The sequence below is a fragment of the Dendrobates tinctorius genome, unplaced genomic scaffold, assembly GCF_039654945.1.
Source record: "Dendrobates tinctorius isolate UK_male_01 unplaced genomic scaffold, ASM3965494v1 ptg000020l, whole genome shotgun sequence".
Lineage (NCBI taxonomy): Eukaryota > Metazoa > Chordata > Amphibia > Anura > Dendrobatidae > Dendrobates > Dendrobates tinctorius.
Window position 1 is genome coordinate 16,008,482 of NW_027361688.1, and position 22,685 is coordinate 16,031,166.

Consider the following 22,685-nt stretch of genomic DNA (forward strand, 5'->3'; position numbering starts at 1 on the left):
GCTGAAAGTTGAAATCTGCCACAATATGACAGCATATACAATCCCTACAAATCCATACTTATGACCCCTAGGCACTCCCTATGCTGCTATATGGTGCCTCAGTGATGAACTATGTTCTCTCTAAGAAGCAAGATGAGAAAAAGTTAATTAATTCTGCTGAAAGTTGAAATCTGCAACAATATGACAGCATATACAATCCCTACAAATCCATACTTAAGACCCCTAGGCACTCCCTTTGCTGCTATATGGTGCCTCAGTGATGAACTATGTTCTCTCTAAGAAGCAAGAAGAGAAAAAATTAAATAATTCTGCTGAAAGTTGAAATCTGCAACAATATGACAGCATATACAATCCCTACAAATCCATACTTAAGACCCCTAGGCACTCCCTTTGCTGCTATATGGTGCCTCAGTGATGAACTATGTTCTCTCTAAGAAGCAAGAAGAGAAAAAATTAAATAATTCTGCTGAAAGTTGAAATCTGCAACAATATGACAGCATATACAATCCCTACAAATCCATACTTAAGACCCCTAGGCACTCCCTTTGCTGCTATATGGTGCCTCAGTGATGAACTATGTTCTCTCTAAGAAGCAAGAACAGAAAAAAGCCAAATGTTTCTGCTAAAAGTTGAAATCTGCAACAGTATGATAGCATATACAATCCTTACAAATCCATACTTAAAACTCCTAGGCACTCCCTATGCTGCTATATGGTGCCTCAGTGATGAACTAAGACGCAAGAAGAGAAAAAAGTTAAACGTCTCTGCTGAAAGTAGAAATCTGCAACAGTATGACAGCATATGTAATCCTTGCAGGTTCATACTGAGGACCCCTAGGCACTATCTATGCTGCAATATGGTGCCACAGTGATGGACTATGTTGTCTTTTAGGAGCAAATGATAGAATATGCTGCATTTTACTTTCCCTGTACAGTCGTGGGCTCACAATGAATGGTCCTATAGAATTCTATACGCTCCATGTTACATTTCCAATGACACCACCATGTGCATGAATCTCTGTATTTGTATTTTTGTTGCTTGCTTACTACTTTGGAAAATGTTTCGAAAATGTTCTTGACTAAAAATACACACGCTGAGTCATAAAGGTTTTTTTTTTTTTTTACCTTTTGAGTGGGAGCCGCCATATTAAACATTTGGGCGTCACACAGCCGACACTTTCCCCTTTTGCATATCTTTCCTATTATGCAGAGTAATTCAGGATGACAGAGCCGAATTTACGTAGGCGCGAAGAGAGGTGTAAAAACAAGTGATAATTAGGTTATTATTTCAGGTATACTACGTTCCTCCAGCTGGGGTGTTTTATCACAGATGAAACCTCACGGGGCTCATTGAACGTCGGCGGCAAAACTAACTATAAAGTTATATAAAATATAAAACTATATAGATAAAAGATAATGTATATTAAATGTTTATACGCTGGTCACAAAGATTTATTAGCCCTAGTTAATACTTGCTTATCATTTCGAATAATATGTATTTGGTATGTAATTGTGCGGTGTAACGAAGAATTACATTTACATATATATACTGTATATATATATATATATATATATATATATATAATATAACAGGGTCAGACTGGCTCACCGGAGAACTGGAGGATTCTCCGGTGGGCCCAGGCACTGACAACTGCTGGCATACTGGCCAGCAGCTGCTTAGGGCCCCCACTGCTCCAGGGGCCCCCAGCCAGTGGCGTGTGGCTAATAGCGGCACATCCAGCTGCTATGGGGCCCCTGAGTCAGGAGGCCCTTCTGGTGCCAGCGGAGCAGCAGCTGGAGACAGGAACCTGTCCCCGCTGCTAAAGAGAAATTAATATTCACACTTCCCCATGCCCACATGGGCGTGGAGAGGAGTGAATATCATTTTACTTTAATAGTGGGCAGTGTTAGCCGCAGACTGAAGCTAACACTGCCCGCAGGAGCGGACATACCGCATGTGATGTACCCAGGAGGAGGGCCCCTGAGGGTGGCTAACCCTGAAGGCAATCGCCGGGCAGGGAGAGATCCCTGCAGCTTCGCAACAGAGCGGACCTGCAGGGATCAGATGCCGTCCTGCTTCCTGACCGGCACTTCCTGTCTGACAAAGCGCAGCTGAATGACATCATCATTCAGCACGGCTGTTTCAGAGAGAAAGCTGCCGGGATGTGCTGCGGATGCGGGGAACGTGCGGAGAGGTGAGTGGTGCTGTGTGCGTGTCTGTCTGCATGTGTGCGGCGCGGTGGGGTGCTTTGTGTGTGTGTATGTATGTGATGCGGTGTGCTGCTTTGTGTGTGTGTGTGAGAGAGAGTGTGGTGCGGTGTTGTGTGTGTGGTGCTCTGTGTATATTGGAGACTGGCAATGATGTGGGTGATGGAGAGCAGTGTTGGGGGTGGTGGGGGAGAAGGCATTGTTGGTGGTGGTGGAAAGGACGATGAGGGTGGTGGAGGAGGAAGCAATGATGGAGATGGTGGTATGGGCAATGATGGGATGATGGGGAGAAGGCAATGATGGTTGTGGTGGTAAGGACAATGGTGGTGGTGGTGGAGGGAGGAAGCAATGATGGAGGTTGTAGGGAAGAAAGCAATGATGGTTGTAGTGGAAAGGACAATGGTGGTGGGGATGAGGACAATGATGGGTGTGAAGGGTTAGAACAATGACGGAAGTGGAGGGGGACTGTATTATACCCTATGAGGGAGGTTGCATAATATCCTGTGAAGGGGCTGTGTTATACTTTATGAGGGAGCTACATTATATTCTGTGAGGCTGCATTATATTCTGTGTGGGGGCTGCATTGTTCTCTCAGGGGGCTGCATCATACTATATGAGGGGGCTGCATTATGTCCTATGAGGGGGCTATAGTATATTCTATGGGGGGCTGCTTTATGAGAGGATTACATTATACTCTGAGGGGACTACACTATACTCTGTGGAGGGGCTGCATTATACTATATGAGGGGGGCTGCATTATACCAAATGAGGGTGCTACATTATATTCTATGGGGGGCTGCATTATACCTTATGAGGGGGTTGCATTATATTTTGTGGGGTGCTGCATTATATTCTATGAGAGGGGGCTGCATTATATTCTATGAGAGGGGTCTGTATTATATTCTATGAGGGGAGATACATTATTTTTTGAGGTGGACTGCATTATATTCTATGAGGGAGGCTACATTATATTCTATGAGGGGGCTACATTATATTCTATGATGGATGATACATTATATTCTATGAGGGGGCTACCCTAACCCCTGCTACATATAAGACGTGTACTACCATCCATTATACCCTGATATTAGCGTGTTTTACCGCACAATTGGTGGTCTTGTATTTATTTCTATGTAGCTACATAGTGGGCCCCAAGAATGATTTTCTCTGGTGGGCCCAAGGTGCTCCAGTCCGACGCTGTATTATAATCTAATATATAAAGCTCAAGTGTGTGTGTATGTGTGTGTGTATGTCCGGGATTGGCATCCGCACCGTCGCAGCTACAGCCACAAAATTTGGCACAGTCACACGTCTGGACCCCGAGAGCGTCCTAAGCTATGTTGTGAGGCGAAATTTTAACCCCGCCCATTCCAATTCACCAAACAATTTTGCCCCTATCTACATACTGGGGAAAAAGTGTGTGTATCAAGCCCCGCCCCTCATTATGATGTCATAATGGTTGACTATGGGATGGAGGATGTGTATGATGGGTATATGGGCATGGGACTATGGGATGGAGGATGTGTATGATGGGTATATGGGCATGGGACTATGGGATGAAGGATGTGTGATGGGTATATGGGCACGGGACTATGGGATGGAGGATATGTATGAAGGGTATATGGGCACGGGACTATGGGATGAAGGATATGTATGAAGGGTATATGGGCACGGGACTATGGGATGGAGGATGTGTGATGGGTATATGGGCACGGGACTATGGGATGGAGGATATGTATGAAGGGTATATGGGCACGGGACTATGGGATGAAGGATATGTATGATGGGTATATGGGCACGGGACTATGGGATGGCGAATATGTATGATGGGTATATGGGCATGGGACTATGGGATGAAGGATATGTATGATGGGTATATGGGCACGGGACTATGGGATGAAGGATATGTATGATGGGTATATGGGCATGGGACTATGGGATGGCGAATATGTATGATGGGTATATGGGCACGGGACTATGAGATGAAGGATGTATGATGGGTATATGGACACTCGACTATGGGATGGAGGATGTGTGATGGGTATATGGGCATGGGACTATGGGATGAAGGATGTGTGATGGGTATATGGGCATGGGACTATGGGATGGAGGATGTGTGATGGGTATATGGGCACGGGACTATGGGATGGAGGATATGTATGAAGGGTATATGGGCACGGGACTATGGGATGAAGGATATGTATGAAGGGTATATGGGCACGGGACTATGGGATGGAGGATGTGTGATGGGTATATGGGCACGGGACTATGGGATGGAGGATATGTATGAAGGATATATGGGCACGGGACTATGGGATGAAGGATATGTATGATGGGTATATGGGCACGGGACTATGGGATGGAGGATATGTATGAAGGGTATATGGGCACTCGACTATGGGATGGAGGATATGTATGAAGGGTATATGGGCACGGGACTATGGGATGAAGGATATGTATGATGGGTATATGGGCAAGGGACTATGGGATGGCGAATATGTATGATGGGTATATGGGCACGGGACTATGAGATGAAGGATGTATGATGGGTATATGGACACTCGACTATGGGATGGAGGATAATTATAATTTGCTATAACTAACCACAGTTAGTTACTATGCCCGGGCAGCGCCGGGCTCTTCAGCTAGTATATATATATAATAATTATTATATATTCAATATAAAAGAGTCCGAGCATGGAATATATTCTCAAAAAATAAAAAATCAAGTGAAATAAATAAAACTTGCAAAAAATAAAAAATTATAGAGAAATAATGTGGAAATAAGGACAAAGAATTAAATAAAAAAAATTAAAGAAATATTTAATAGAAAGTTTTTTCTGAAAGAATAGATGAAATAATAAATAAAATAAAGAATACAAATCAAATAAAGTAAACAATAAAAACCTAAATTAATGACAGGACAGCATGTTGGCTCAGTGGTTAGCATTGTGGTTAAGTTTGCGTGGGTTTCCTCCAGGTACACGTCGATTATATAAGTAAGCATAGTAAATAAATAACAGAGAAAATAAATTAATTTAGAAAAAATATACTGTATATTAAGGGACATGTTCAGACAATGGATCTTTCAGGCTGAAAAAAAAAATCATACTCTAAATTGAAAGAAAATTCACAGGGGAAGACCTCTCCATTCTTTGCAGGTGGGAAAACTTGCAAAATTTGCAGCGTATCAAATACTTATTTTCCTCACTGTATATATATTTAGATGGTTATGTTGGTCATATTATTGGATTTTTCTTATTATTAATGATGAGCCGCAACGGCAAGCCATGTCAGTGGTCGCCCTTCTTTCCCGACTCCACCACACTGTATGTTACCACATCATTTCGCAATGCCTCAGTATAAAGTGGAGCGAGGCTGATTTTCTGGGTCACTGTATGTATTTTTAGGCATAAATGCTCTTTTACTAAGTTATATAAGACTTAAAATGCTCGGTAATGTCATAATCCTGTAAGAATACTAATCTCCTCTAATGTGCATTTTTGAGTTTAGCTTCTTCTTAAATGGAAACAGAATTAAGAAAAAAAAAAAAAGATAAATAAATACCTACAGAATCTCCCATTTTAATTATTCATCAGGGAATCCTTCAGACACCCTAATGAATAACTTATACAGGCTCGGAGCTCTCTAGGCCGGGCCTTAATTAGTTCACACGGTCGCTTAGCAATAAACACCACCTCGAAAGGTGACAACTCATCGGTGGTCAGCATGTCTTTTCTGAGAGAGCTCGTGCCAACGGGAATTATATTTGTTACACCTGCCATGATGCCCTTTAGATATTTTGTGAAAATTTTAGGGAATATCAGAAATGAACAAATCTACAGAAATTAGATTGAGGTAGAGGCACCTGTTCTAGGCCCGCTCCTCACTTGTCCTGTCACCGCAACTCCCCAAGCAGTCGTCCCTCCACTCACTTGGGATCAGTCTTAAAGTTGTTCTTCGATTTGGATCTTCTGATGCCCACTAGGCCTCAATCATTTCACATGACATATGCGTTGCTCCAGTTGAGGCCTAGTCAGCGGCACATGATCCAAACCAAGGTCAAGACAGAAGAGAAGTCCAAGTCCTCCCTCCATTCACTTCGGATCAGTTTTCAAATTGTTCTTTGATTTGGATCTTCTGGTGCTGACTAGGCCTCAATCACTTCACATGACATATGCGTTGCTCCAGTTGAGGCCTAGTCAGCGGCACATGATCCAAACCAAGGTCAAGACAGAAGAGAAATCCAAGTGCTCCCTCCATTCACTTCGGATCAGTTTTCAAATCGTTCTTTGATTTGGATCTTCTGAAGCTGACTAGGCCTCAATCACTTCACATGACATATGCGTTGCTCCAGTTGAGGCCTAGTCAGCGGCAGATGGTCCAAACCAAGGTCAAGACAGAAGAGAAGTCCAAGTCCTCCCTCCATTCACTTCGGATCAGTTTTCAAATTGTTCTTTGATTTGGATCTTCTGGTGCTGACTAGGCCTCAATCATTTCACATGACATATGCGTTGCTCCAGTTGAGGCCTAGTCAGCGGCACATGATCCAAACCAAGGTCAAGACAGAAGAGAAGTCCAAGTCCTCCCTCCATTCACTTCGGATCAGTTTTCAAATTGTTCTTTGATTTGGATCTTCTGGTGCTGACTAGGCCTCAATCACTTCACATGACATATGCGTTGCTCCAGTTGAGGCCTAGTCAGCGGCACATGATCCAAACCAAGGTCAAGACAGAAGAGAAATCCAAGTGCTCCCTCCATTCACTTCGGATCAGTTTTCAAATCGTTCTTTGATTTGGATCTTCTGAAGCTGACTAGGCCTCAATCACTTCACATGACATATGCGTTGCTCCAGTTGAGGCCTAGTCAGCGGCAGATGGTCCAAACCAAGGTCAAGACAGAAGAGAAGTCCAAGTCCTCCCTCCATTCACTTCGGATCAGTTTTCAAATTGTTCTTTGATTTGGATCTTCTGGTGCTGACTAGGCCTCAATCACTTCACATGACATATGCGTTGCTCCAGTTGAGGCCTAGTCAGCGGCACATGATCCAAACCAAGGTCAAGACAGAAGAGAAATCCAAGTGCTCCCTCCATTCACTTCGGATCAGTTTTCAAATCGTTCTTTGATTTGGATCTTCTGAAGCTGACTAGGCCTCAATCACTTCACATGACATATGCGTTGCTCCAGTTGAGGCCTAGTCAGCGGCAGATGGTCCAAACCAAGGTCAAGACAGAAGAGAAGTCCAAGTCCTCCCTCCATTCACTTCAGATCAGTCTTCAAATTGGCCTTTAGTCTGGATCTTCTGGCGCTGACTAGGGCTCAATCATTTGACATGACGTGTGCATCACTCCAGTTGAGACCTAGTCAGTGGCAGGTGATCGAACCAAGCTAAAGACAGATGAGAAGTCCAGTCTGAAGCAAGTGTAGGACAGGACAGGGAGCTGTTTTGTAGGACAGGTGAGAAACTGGGCTAGGACAATCGATTATTTGGATTATGGCCAATCTGAAGTTTTAGGGAAATTCATAACAAATTGGACTAGTTACAAATCCATTCATTCATTTCAAGTTTCTAGTGTTGGAGAGGGTGATGATAAGTGAGAACAAAGGCATAACTAAGCCTTCCTTCATCTGACCCATAGATTCAGTTCACTGCCCATTCCGAACATTTCCATACTGAGGCATATTGCATTACCCCTGGCACGAACATAGTCACCGACACTGAATTTAGGTCATTTATGCCCTGACCCTAGTAATTCATACAAAATAACATTTTTGGTCCATGGGATTGCTAAGCCTCGATCCAGTTTGAGGTCCGATTAGTGCGATTGTCCTTGTAAGCTCAAACCAGTAGGCAAGATTACACCAGTCAACAAGGACACATGGTCCTCCTCAGATATTACAAAAATATCTCCAAAAAAATATATATAAAAGCCATGTGCCATATTTATAACACCCCTGGCCGCCATTTTTTTCATGTTTTCGTCATCAATAGCTTTCAACTCGAGGGTTCAATGTGTTGTGAAGTATATAACTTAGCAAGAGGAAGAAAGCCAACATTCTTTGCCAAGTTATGGGTCAGACTTTGACTTACATGGCAGCCGCCTATAGGTGTCACTGGAAGGAATTTCCCTCCTTCTTAGAGTTAATTTGCATCTCTTTTCCCATAAAGCTTTGCTTGCATAATGTCTCCTCAATGAGAACCAGGGATACCCCAGTGATACTAGAAACTTCATGTATTTTTGTCCTCTACTAACCTACCTATACCCGATACTGCAATTTCTTTGGGTGATTCAACCATAATCCCCAAGCATTATGCTCTCTGTCTTGGTGTCAAAGTTGACACAGAAATTTCCTTTATTCCCTATATTTAATCAATCACTCGCTAATGTCACCTGAACCTTAAAAACATCTCCAGAATCCGACCTTTTCCCACCCTTGAAATTGCAAAATCTCTTACGGTCGCTCATCTTCACTCTCGTCTTGACTATTGCAATTTTCTACTATCCGTTCCCTCTCTTAGTAAACTTTCTCCTTTCCAGTCCATCCTAAATGCGTCAGCCAGGTTTGTATTTCTGTCCAGCCACTACACAAATGCCTCTACCATGTGCCAGTCATTGCACTGGTTACCCATCCACTATAGAGTACAATTTATATCTCTAACCCACAAAGCTCTCCACAATTCTGCACCACCCTATCTCCTCCCTCATCGCAGTCTTTCACCCTACTGTGCTCTCCGATCTGCAACTAAGCTAAGACTAACATCCTCCATAATCCAAACCTCCCACTTCAATACTTCTTTTATGCCTCACCAGTTTTCTGGAATGCACTACCCCAGATGATTTGATTAATACATAGCGTGCTTTAAAAAGACATCTCTTTAGACAGGCCTATTACCTCACTTCACTAATCTAACTCATCACTGTCCCCTCCTTTCTAAATTTTTCACAGAATCTGGCCCCTCCCATTTACCTATCTCAGCATCCTCCATGCACCCAATATCTGTACTTAGACAGATACTGGCTGATGATCAAATTATGCCTCTTTATATGAGTGTCCCATTTATTTTAATGATGGCTTGACCATGGGCAAAAACTTTATCCATACTATGGCAATAAATTAGTTTCCCATTTATTCCAAGTAACGCCATGTAATTTCTGAAGCCCTCCTAAGATGCTCCACGTGATATAGGGCACCGGTGAGGAAACATACTTCTGCAATTATGCAATTGGTGGGAAAGGCTAGAGATTTTTTTCTCATGGTATCCAAGTAGACATGGCGTAAGTTACTTCACAAGACCCTTAGTAAACTTTTTCCCTTCCAATGTGTCCTAAATGTGTCAGGTAGGGTCGTACTTCTGTCCAGCCACTACACCGGTGCCTCCACAATGTGCCAGTCATTGCGCTTGTTACCTATCCACTAGAGAGTACAATTTATCTCTCTACCCAGTGAGGCAACGTATTTCTAAAATACGGCATTGGTGGGAAAGGCTACAGATTTTTTAATTCAAGTAGAGATGGTGTAAGTTACTTCGCAGGACCCAGTCCATCGGCCATGTCAGAGATCTTTGGCCATCAGTCGGATACCCTCCCAGCATCCCTGTCTCCTGCAATAGATATGTCACACCAGGCCCTTTAATCTAAAGAAGAGTCGCTGATCCTGAGAGGAAGGAGGTGGTTCTTAGGGCTCCCATTCGGCAGTCACAGGTTGGACCGGGTCCTATGAATCAATTTTCACCAACTCTAGCCGTGACCCAACACCCGAACAGGCAGGATTCCCCCGATATTGTCGGATGCAGCCGTTTCCATGAACATTCTCTATTAGAACTGTTGATTTCCATTGTAACCGGCAGGGTTGCTGTATACCCAATACGGCCGGATACACTTTGGTTTGTGCAAACCACAGATTATTAAAAGCAAGGGAGTGTCCACATCCTTAAGGACCTCTCCTTCTGAGCACAAGTAGATTAATTACTGTCTCAATTAATTGCACTAATTAACATCTGCGCATACGGGAAATGCGGCCCTTGGCTGATTGTATACTCGAAAAACAGAATCGGTTAAAATGCCAGTTGCAAAAAATAGCGATGAACGGCTTAAACGGAGGCGATCATCAGAACATGATCTGCTGTTACAATCAGGCTTTTTGTAGAATATATTTACACAAAAAATATACTTTTTTTTACCATATCACAATCTGTATGTAAAATAATAGAAAGCTTGCAGTGTTCACACTGACCACTGGGGGCTCTTATAGACTTTAAATTCCCATTGTTTCAGGAAATGCACACATACATTAGCCACAATGAACAGACTCATACTATTTTTTGTACTGAAGCAGCTAATGAGCACGTGAAAAGATCATTGGGAAGAGAGAGACCAAGGTCTGCTGTGACCTATTGTGAATGGTGGATCCTGTGTTATCCACTGTATATAGAGGTGTTATCAGTCATTGTACAGGAGGAGGAGGTGAGCTGTGATATCACCTATTGTGAATGGTGGATCCTGTGTTATCCACTGTATATAGAGGTGTTATCAGTCATTGTACAGGAGGAGGAGGTGAGCTGTGACATCACCTATTGTGAATGGTGGATCTTGTGTTATCTACTGTATATAGAGATGCTATCAGTCATTGTACAGGAGGCGGAGGTGAGCTGTGACATCACCTATTGTGAATGGTGGATCCTGTATTATTTCCTGTATATAGAGGTGTTATCAGTCATTGTACAGGAGGAGGAGGAGGTGAGCTGTGACATCACCTATTGTGAATGGTCAATCTTGTGCTATTTCCTGTATATAGAGGTGTTATCAGTCATTGTACAGGAGGAGGAGGAGGCGAGCTGTGATATCACCTATTGTGAATGGTGGATTTTGTGGTATCTACTGTATATAGAGGTGTTATCAGTCATTGTACAGGAGGCAGAGGTGAGCTGTGACATCACATATTGTGAATGGTGGATCTTGTGTTATCTACTGCATATAGAGGTGTTATCAGTCATTATACACGAGGAGGAGGTGAGCTGTGATATCACCTATTGTGAATGGTGGATGCGTGTTACCTACTGTACTACTGTATATAGAGGTGTTATCAGTCATTGTAAAGGAGGAGGAGGTGTGCTGTGATATCACCTATTGTGAATGGTGGATCCTGTGTTATCTAATGTATATAGAGGTGTTATCAGTCATTGTACAGGAGGAGGAAGTGAGCTGTGACATCGCCTATTGTGATTGGTGGATCCTGTGTTATCTACTGCATATAGAGGTTTTATCAGTCATTGTACAGGAGGAGGAGGTGAGCTGTGATATCACCTATTGTGAATGGTGGATCCTGTGTTTTCTACTGTATATAGAGGTGTTATCAGTCATTGTACAGGAGAGGGAGGAGATGAGCTGTGACATCACCTATTGTGAATTATGGATCCTGTGTTTTCTACTGCATATAGAGGTTTTATCAGTCATTGTACAGGAGGAGGAGGTGAGCTGTGATATCACCTATTGTGAATGGTGGATCCTGTGTTTTCTACTGTATATAGAGGTGTTATCAGTCATTGTACAGGAGGGGGAGGAGGTGAGCTGTGACATCACCTATTGTGAATGGTGGATCCTGTGTTATCTACTGTATATAGAGGTGTTATCAGTCATTGTACAGGAGGAGGAGGAAGTGAGCTGTGACATCACCTATTGTGAATGGTGGATCCTGTGTTTTCTACTGTATATAGAGGTGTTATCAGTGTGTTATCAGTCATTGTACAGGAGGAATCATAGAATCATAGAATCATAGAATTGTAGAGTTGGAAGGGACCTCCTGGGCCATCTGGCCCAACCCCCTGCTCAAAGCAGGATTCGCTAAATCATCCCAGTCAGATGTCTGTCCAGCCTCTTTTTGAAGACTTCCATTGAAGGAGAACTCACCACTTCTCATGGAAGCCTGTTCCACTCATTGATCACTCTAACTGTCAAAAAGTTTTTTCTAATATCTAATCTGTGTCTCCTCCCATTCAGTTTCATCCCATTGCTTCTAGTCTTTCCTTGTGCAAATGAGAATAAAGTTGATCCTTCTACAATGTGACAGCCCTTTAGATATTTGTAGACAGCTATTAAGTCTCCTCTCAGTCTTCTCTTTTGCAAACTAAACATTCCCAAATCCTGCAACCTTTCCTCATAAGACAGGGTTTGCAGACCGGTCACCATTCTGGTCGCTCTTTTCTGAACTTGCTCCAGTTTGTTGATGTCTTTTTTAAAATGTGGTGCCCAAAACTGGACACAATATTCCAGATGAGGTCTGACCAAAGAGGAGTAGAGGGAAATAATGACTTCACGTGATCTAGACTGTATGCTTCTGTTAATACATCCTAGAATTGCATTTGTCTTTTTTGCTGCTGCATCACACTGTTGACTCATATTCAGTCTGTGATCTATTAGTATACCCAAGTCTTTTTCACATGTGCTGTTGCTTAGCCCTATTCCTCCCATTCTGTATATGCTTTTTTCATTTTTATTGCCCAGATGTAGTACTTTGCATTTTTCCCTGTTAAAAACCATTCTGTTAGTTGCTGCCCACTTTTCCAGTTTATTTATATCTTTTTGAATCTTCTCTCTCTTCTCTAGTATTAGCTATCCCTCCTAGCTTTGTGTCATCAGCAAATTTAATCAGTTTACCCTCAGTTCCTTCATCTAAATCGTTGATAAAGATGTTGAACAATACAGGGCCCAGGACAGAACCCTGTGGTACCCCACTTGAGACATTCTTCCAACTGGATGTGCAGCTATTTACGACCACTCTTTGGGTTCGATCACTAAGCCAGTTATGAATCCACCTAACAGTTGCCTTGTCCATTCCATACTTAGTCATTTTTTCAATAAGGATTGTATGAGAGACTTTGTCAAATGCTTTGCTGAAGTCAAGATATACTATATCTACAGCATTTCCTTGATCCACCCAATCAGTGGTTCCATCATAGAAGGAAATTAAGTTAGTCTGACATGACTTATTAGTTACAAACCCATGCTGACTCTGTTTGATCACTTCATTCTTATCCAGGTACTGACATACATGTTGTTTAATAATTTGTTCAAAGATCTTTCCTGGTATAGAAGTCAGACTCACCGGCCTATAGTTGCCTGGGTCCACCTTCTTCCCCTTTTTGATGATAGGAACAACATTTGCTCTTCTCCAGTCTTCTGGGACTTCTCCTGTTCTCCAAGAATATTCAAAGATTGTGTGTTACCAGTCATTGTACAGGAGGGGGAGGAGGTGAGCTGTGACATCACCTCTTGTGAATGGTGGATCCTGTGTTATCTACTGTACATAGAGGTGTTATCAGTGTGTTATCAGTCATTGTACAGGAGGGGGAGGAAGTGAGCTGTGACATCACCTATTGTGAATGGTGGATGCGTGTTACCTACTGTATATAGAGGTGTTATCAGTCATTGTAAAGGAGGAGGAGGTGTGCTGTGATATCACCTATTGTGAATGGTGGATCCTGTGTTATCTAATGTATATAGAGGTGTTATCAGTCATTGTACAGGGGGAGGAGGTGAGCTGTGACATCGCCTATTGTGAATGGTGGATCCTGTGTTATCTACTGTATATAGAGGTGTTATCAGTCATTGTACAGGAGAGGGAGGAGGTGAGCTGTGACATCACCTATTGTGAATGGTGGATCCTGTGTTTTCTACTGTATATAGAGGTGTTATCAGTCATTGTACAGGAGAGGGAGGAGGTGAGCTGTGACATCACCTATTGTGAATTATGGATCCTGTGTTATCTACTGCATACAGAGGTGTTATCAGTCATTGTACAGGAGGGGGAGGAGGTGAGCTGTGACATCACCTATTGTGAATGGTGGATCCTGTGTTATCTACTGTATATAGAGGTGTTATCAGTCATTGTACAGGAGGAGGAGGAAGTGAGCTGTGACATCACCTATTGTGAATGGTGGATCCTGTGTTTTCTACTGTATATAGAGGTGTTATCAGTGTGTTATCAGTCATTGTACAGGAGGGGGAGGAGGTGAGCTGTGACATCACCTATTGTGAATGGTAGAGCCTGTGTTTTCTACTGTATATAGAGGTGTTATCATTCATTGTACAGGAGGGGGAGGAGGTGAGCTGTGACATCACCTATTGTGAATGGTGGATCCAGTGTTTTCTACTGTATATAGAGGTGCTATCAGTCATTGTAATCCTGCATCTGATGATAAGGAAACTGCTGTAAAATTCTTCCTGAAAGGACAGGAAGTTAGAATCTAAAATATCGTTAGTGGTCAGTGTGAAAATTACAATGACTACTAGTTTTGTGTTTTAATAGAAATTGAGATATCAAAAATTGCTGAACGCTTACTTTGTGCCATAATCTTTACAACAATTTTTACATCAGTTCTGTACTTTGGAAACTTAGTTATTACCAGTATGTCTGCCATAACATTTCTCACAAGGAGTTATCGACCAAGAACTGGCGTCAGAGGACAAATGACCCTCGAACAAGAACGATGATAGTATATATTGTGTAGTGCGTGTGACGTTAGCCCGGTGTAAGACTCTGTGCGCTTGGTGTCTGCACAGTCTGAGCAGAAACTCTCTGAATCCTCTTCCAAAACTCTTCAAAAACTTTGAGTATATATATTCTTCCTTTACATTTTAAAAAATTCAAAAAGGAAAATGGTCTGATGCAAAAGTTTGGGCACCCTGTATTGTTAGTACCTAACCACGAAAAAACCCAACTTTTATATAAAGTACGAAAGTTTATTGGACACAACCAGGTAGAGGGAGAGAAGAGAAAGATAAAACATGCACGTGCAAAAAAACACGGCGCACTGGCAGAGATAACCTATACGGGTATATCCATATACCTGCAATATGTATAATAAAGAAGGCTGTCTTATATGGCCCCCTGAGGTCTATATGTTGCACAGAACCAAACCCAACTAAGGGTAAGGTAATATAATGAAATATTAAATAATTTATCTGGTTAGATGTTATGGCCTGGGATTGCAGGATCTCTGAGTGCCAGTGCTCTCACCCCGACGCGCGTTTCGGCAAAACAATTATACAATGTGATTTTTCTGGTTTTTATTTTTAGACTCTGTCTTTCACAGGTGAAGTTCACCGCGGTGTTGTGCCCAATGCACCTGCTTTGCCGTACTGTGCTCAGAACGACTCTTTAATTACGCACCTGCCTTCATAATTACATAACGAAATCGAGATTTCTGATTTTTTACTCAAGATATTAAAACAAATGAATGCGGGAAAACATTAGGACGTGTACTCTGGGGGTGATACATTGCCGCATCTAAAGGGGACATGTTCAAGAAGCGAGATCACAAAAAACAGCACCACATCCAGCCACAGGATGTGTGCGGTATTGCAGCTTAGGCCTATTCATTCCATTGGAGCTGAGTTGCAGTACCAGACACAATCTATGGAGAGTGGTGGCGCTGTTACTGGAAGAAATTCATCAAGTTTTGTCTTTTTGTTTTGGTGACGGTGCCGCAGAGCGGGAAGAGTGTTTGAAGCCGGCTGGACCTGGAGGTGTGTTGTTTCTTCCCTGGACAGCCCCTCTAAGGGCAATATTGCCGGTTTCCCATAGATCACCATAGTGAAGCACCAGCAGTCTGAACACCCAGCGGAGCCATTCTCAGGCTGCCCACTAATGGACAATTAATGGTCTATTCATTAGAGCCATCACACAGAAAACCCCATTCTGGCCTTCGCCATACACTGTGGCTGCAGTCCAATGTAACTAATAGACGTGGCCTGATAAATACATTGCACACATCACATATGGTGCTGGGCCACATCCTGGGAACAGATTACACCACAGCAATGCATTGTTTCCACAGCTTCATTCTATAGAACCCGCTGCACTGTTGTCACCGGTTATAGTTCCCTCAAGTCATCACTGCAGTTATTAAAGTAGACAGCAGCATATAGGCAAATCTGGGGGAGGGGACAGAGGAGCGCCGAACTGTGCGACCCCACGGAAAACAGCGAGAAAGACTAGTGGGAGACAGTCACAATGCAGCCTGATGTCAGATAGATAGATAGATAATAGATAGATAGATAGATAATAGATGATAGATAGGTAGATAGATAATAGATAGATAGATAATAGATAGATAGGTAGATAGATAATAGATGATAGATAGATAGGTAGGTAGATAAATAGATAGATTGATAGATGATAGATAATAGATAGATAGATAATATATAGATAGATAGGTAGATAGATTGATAGATGATAGATAGATAGATAGATAATAGATTATAGATGATAGATAGATGATAGATAATAGATAGATCATAGATAGATAGATAGATAATAGATGATAGATAGATAGATAGATAGATAGATAGATAGATAGATAGATAGATAGATGATAGATAGATAATAGAAAGATAGATAGATCATAGATAGATAATAGATATATAGATAATAGATAGATAGATGATAGATAGATAGATAATAGATATAATAGATAGATAATAGATGATAGATAGATAATAGATGATAGATAGATGATAGATAGATAATAAATAGATAGATAATAGATAATAGATGATAGAGAGATAATAGATAGATAATAGATAGATAGATAATAGATGATAGATAACAGATAGTTAATAGATAGATAGATAGATAGATGATAGATAATAGATAGAGATAGATAGATAGACAGATAATAGATGATAGATAGATAATAAATAGATAGATAGATGATAGATAGATGATAGATAATAGATAGATAGATGATAGATAATAGATAGATAATAGATAGATGAGAACACAGTAGCCCAGATTCCCCCCTATAGTGCCCCCCTGTATATGGACAGTGATCAGCCCCATGCCCAGAGTAGATCTGCCGTAGAAGCTGCACACACCCCGGCTCTGCGCTCCTCTATGGAATTTCCCCTTCTCTACTATTTTTATATTTGCTACAGGAAAAAAAAAGTAAGATATCAGACTCCTATGAAACAAATAACAATAAGCAGAAAACAATTGCACGCCTGTTGCATTTTTATGAATGAGGCCTATTAACCAATTCTGGTCCTTCTTCAGCTATGGGTTTCCCCCATGTACTGGGTCATTATTGTCCCACATCCCCATGTAACATATAGATAGGCATATACATACAATATAGAATAACGATCACCCATGATGACATCAGGAACGTAAGAGAAAAACAAATGGACCAACCTGTTGTCTCACATCTCAAGTCTTGGGCAGGTCCTTCTACTCAATCAGTCTCGATTCAAGTGGTCTTCTTCCAAATCTTCGGAAGGCCATAGCAGCTTTCTTGGATCTTTGTGGATTCATTCATTCCATTTGGTCTAGAAGATTCATTTCTCTTCTTTTATTTTTTTTTGTTTTCCATCCATGGAAAAAGTTTTTTTTTATAATCACAGAGGGAGGAGATCTTGTGTCTTGAAGGACTACTTTGAGATGAGTTTTTGCATTACTCAACCACCCCACATCCCCCTCTCCTTTACTATCCCTTCCATACTTCTCCACATTAAAAGTAATGGAACTGAGCAGGACATCAAGTGCAAAACGATGTTCCCTTTACTTTCTGTGTACGACACAAAAATAACAAGAGGGATTTGATCCATGGACCGAGCGGAACATCTGTTCACCATAAATTAACCCAGCGCAGCCTAGAAGAAGGTTGATGTAGACCATTGCTACTATATTTGGTTGTAGGCTATAAACTTGGATTTTTTTTTGTATTTTAATTTCTCGTTCTCCGCGTCTCGAAGATTTAAAAAAATATCATTACATTAGAATTTTTTTTTTTTTTTATTAATTTTTTTATTTATGTATTTTTTTAACAGTGGGTGCATTTATTTTATTTTTTTTTGGGGGGGGGTGAAAATGAATCACTTATTATAGTTTTTTTTAAAAAAAAGGATCATTAAACCGAGATTAGGTAGCGTAAACATTTTTAATAAAGTTTTTTTTTTCCGTAAAGAAATAAATCTACATCAATTAATAAATTAAGGCTCACAAATATATATATATTTATATATAACCATACAATATTTTCCAAAGTAAAAAAAAAAAAAAAAAAATTTCCTGCTATATTCAAGAGCACCAAAATCCACTGCACGTACTAAATCGACCATAACTGTGTTCACAACAGGTGTATGTAATTTTTTATTATTATTATTTTTTAGAGTTATTTTTCTTACCTCGGTGATGAAAATTTCACAAAATATAAATAAAATATATATATTTTTAAAAATTAAATTATGTCCAATAAATATTTATACAATAGATTTTTTTTCAGGATTTTTCTTCTTTTTTTAAATTATTTGCTATCCAAAGAGTCTTCGTAAAATGTATAGAAGGTTTTTTTTTGTTCCCAATTTGTCTTAAAAAAATTTTTTTTTCTATATTCCAAGGAGGGGGGAGGGGGTGGGGGATCACTTCGACAATTAACGATGAAATTAGTTATAAAATTGATCAGTCGACTTGAAATACTGCAAAAAATTCGTAACAAAAATCAAAAAATATCTCCAACAGCAAATACTGTCCAGGTGCTACCTAGAGACCACAAAAATTCTCTATTGTAAAATATATCCTTAGTGAAAAAAAAAAAAAATCCCTTCTTCCATTGTGATTTTTCTTTGTAGGGTCTTTTGGGCTGCGTTGGTTGATGATGATGACGGGGGGTTCTTACAGGTCCGTTTCCCTGTTTGTATCCAGACACAGAGCATACAAGGACTTTCTAAGGTCCACATTACTCTTGGCTTTGAGGTTAGTCTTTTCTAAGGTACCAGTTCCATTGTTGATGCCCTCAACATTTTCCAAGTGTACTACAGACTTGTTGAGCGAAGATTTGCTGGGACTTCTCTTCAAATCTCCAGCACAGCTACCCTGAGCACTACTAGGTTCCTCCTTCAAAATTACCTGCTCCTCATGGTCGGTCTCTCTATGGTAGAAGTAATTGAAGTTTGAGACAATGACAGGGACGGGTAAAGCAATGGTGAGTACGCCCGCAATGGCACACAAGGAACCCACAATTTTGCCCCCAACAGTCACCGGCCTCATATCTCCATAGCCCACTGTGGTCATAGTAACCACAGCCCACCAAAAAGCATCAGGAATACTAGAGAAATGAGACTCTGGATCATCAGCTTCTGCAAAGTAGACAGCACTGGAAAACAGTATAACTCCAATGAAAAGGAAAAATATTAGCAACCCCAGTTCTCTCATACTGGCCTTCAAAGTCTGCCCTAAGATCTGCAGTCCTTTTGAATGCCTGGACAACTTGAATATCCTGAAGACCCTTACCAACCGGATGACCCTCAAGATGGCCAAAGACATGGCCTGCTGTCCATTGTTAGTCTGTTGCTCAGCCAGCTCTGTGCCAAGGGTTATAAAGTAAGGGATGATGGCCACAATGTCAATAATGTTCATGATGTTCTTGGAGAACTCAGATTTGCTGGGGCAAGCAAAGAACCTGACCAGTAATTCAAAGGTGAACCATATGACACAGGTTGTCTCTATGATGAAGAAGGGATCTGTCAGTCCACTGGGGGGAGTAGGCTGTTGGGTGTCGTTCAGCACCGTGGACAGTGTTGGGGGCAGCTCATTCTCATCCCTGAACTCTGGTAGGGTTTCCAGGCAAAAGGTGATGATAGAGATGAGGATGACAAGCACACTTACTATGGCAATACCCCTGGCAGAACTAGAACTCTCTGGATACTCAAAAATAAGCCATACCTGGCGCTGGAACTCATTCCCTGGAAGTGGTTTCTCCTCGTCTTTAAGGAAGCCCTCATCTTCTCGGAATCTCTCCATGGCTTCCTCACCCAACTCATAGAATCGAATTTCATCTGCAAAAACATCAATGGAAACGTTGACCGGGCGTCTGATCTTGCCACCAGACTGGTAAAAGTAGAGGATACCATCAAAGCTGGGTCTGTTACGATCAAAGAAGTATTCATTCCTCAGAGGGTCAAAAAACCTCATCCTTTTCTCGGGGTCACCTAACAAAGTATCTGGAAACTGGTTGAGTGTGGACAGTTGGGTCTCAAACCTCAAGCCAGCGATGTTGATGATGACCCTTTGGTTATTTTCGTGGTCCATGATACCCAAGTCAAAGTGGTGATCCTCCTCCTCCTCTGGCAGGTTGTGGTGGTGGTGGTGGTGGTGGGCATGGGGTTCTTCTTCTTCATCCAACCTGATCACCGTGTCTATGTCACAGTCCTTGATGTTACTGCCAGGATAACTCATGATCATGTTGTTGCTTTGCAAGCGATCGCCCACACCTCCTCCTCCACATCCACCTCCACCACCACCACCACCACCTCCTCCTCCTCCTGGTTGCCCGGTCCCTGGTGGCTGATATTGCTGCTGCTTCTGATGATGATGTTGTTGTGGTCGTTTCTGGCAGCTTTCACCACCGACTTCTTCTCTCCCTTGACTGTAATCATTCAGCCAAGATGGTGCCCTGGGGATTTGGAGAAGATCCCTCCTGGATGCTGTGCTGCCTGGCATGGTGGTGGTGGTGGAGGAGGTGGTGGTGGTGGTGGCTCCATCTTCTGCTGCTGCTGTGTTCCCAGCCACAGCTGGGGCTCCACCGTTCTCCCAACTCACCAAAGCAATCTCCATTCTTCAACCATGAAATATTCATCAGCCCCAATCATTCTGCAGGATGTCACAGAAGATCCTCCTCCCCTCCCTGAGATGGAGACACAGAAGGGGGTGGTGGGTGCAATGGGAATTAGTGCTGGATCATCTCCAAAAAAAAAAAAGGAATATACTGAGTATATATGCAAGAGAGTGGAAGCAGAGCAGACCTCTGTGCTCACAACACCAGGAGAGGGAACCCAGATGAGAGACCAATCATTAATCCTGACGTCAAAGATGCTGCTTTCCTCCATCCATGGTTACCAAGCTCCTCTATGAAGCAGATGCCTGGCTTTCCAGAGAGCAATCTGTTCCTGTCTCTCTCCCTCTCTATCCTTCAAGCTTGTGCATTAATCTAACCTGAGGGAGGGGGAGAACCACAGAGACCCCCCACCCCATGGACTGGTGATGGACAGCTCTGCTTGGCCACTTCTGTGCAACAGGCTGATGGTGAAGGTACCAAGCAGGAGAAGACCCCTCTCTACACAGACTTCTGATGTGCACTGCTGCCTTTATGGGGAGGTGGTAGGGGGGATGTTATTTTAAGCTGACTCTATGTCACCCAGCCTCAGAGTAGTTAATGCTGCCTATTCTGTAAAAAAAAAAAAGACAAGGGGGAGGAGGAGGAGGAGGAGGAGGAGGAGGAGGAGGAGAGGGCATTGTGCTTCACAGTGCCTGTGCTGCAATGCAAAGTATTCTCATGGAAGAAGAGGGGCAGGGAAGGACAGACAAGTGCACAGGGGGGAAATGTGGGGCTGGAAGAGTCAGCAACAAGTGGCCAAGGTGGGGAATCCAGGAGATTGGGGGGGTTATGTTACTCTGTGGTCACCTGACCCCTGGAGTAATAATAGGGGAAGAGTGTCAGGCAGGGTGGGATGGGATCCTGTGGGGGGGGGATACATTGTCATTGCTTTGTTTGTTATAATGGCCATAGTCAGACATGATTTATTATCATTATTACTAGTACTACTGTACTTATCAGCATAATTACTACTATCAGTAGTATCATTATTGTATTATCATTATTACTACTAGTAGTAGTAGAAATAGGAGCTGTACTATTATTGTAATATTACTACACCTCTTATTATCATTGCTACTACTGTTATTACTATCACTACTACTATTATATTATCATTACTACTACTATTATATTATCATTACTACTACTATTATATTATTATCAAGATTCAAGACTACTACTGTTATTATTATCATTACTACTACCTGTATTGTCATTACTACCACTGTTACTATCATCATTATTACTGCTATTGTATTATTATTATAATTACTACTACTGTTAGTATTATCATTATTACTACTACTGTTATTATTATTATCATTATTACTACCACTGTTATTATTATCATTGTTACTACTACTGTTATTACTATCATTACTACTGCCTGTATTTTTATCATTACTTCCACTGTTATTATCATCATTATTACTACTATTGTATTATCATTACTACTACAGTTATTATTATCATTATCATTATTATTACTACTACTATTGTACTATTATCACTATTACTGTTATCATTACTCCTATTGTATTATCACAACTACTACTGTTATTATTATTAATATTATTATTACCACTACTACTGCTACAATTTTTACCACTACTTCCATTGTTATTATCATTATCAGCACTACTACTCCAGCTACTCACTTTTATTACTACAGCTGTTATTATTACTTCTACTTTTATGAATATCATCATTAGTGTTATCTCTACTAATACATTTTTATATGATACTAATATACTGCTACTAGTATTACTATGACGATGATAATAGTAATTGATATTATTATAGTTATTTTTATTACAACTAGCACC

General features: G+C 41.5%; 1 protein-coding gene across 2 annotated transcripts in view; it reads right to left on the reverse strand.

The window, feature by feature from the left end:
* The window catches only part of LOC141083487 (potassium voltage-gated channel subfamily A member 1-like), a 120,328-nt gene extending 98,905 nt beyond the window's left edge, over window positions 1-21,423 (reverse strand). For both annotated transcript variants that reach the window (XM_073567774.1, XM_073567775.1), the window contains exon 1: window positions 17,400-21,423. In XM_073567774.1, the coding sequence (XP_073423875.1) occupies window positions 18,879-20,819 (1,941 nt within the window). In that variant the 5' untranslated portion in view covers window positions 20,820-21,423 and the 3' untranslated portion in view covers window positions 17,400-18,878. The remainder of the gene's footprint in view (window positions 1-17,399) is intronic.
* Window positions 21,424-22,685: the final 1,262 nt, after the last annotated feature.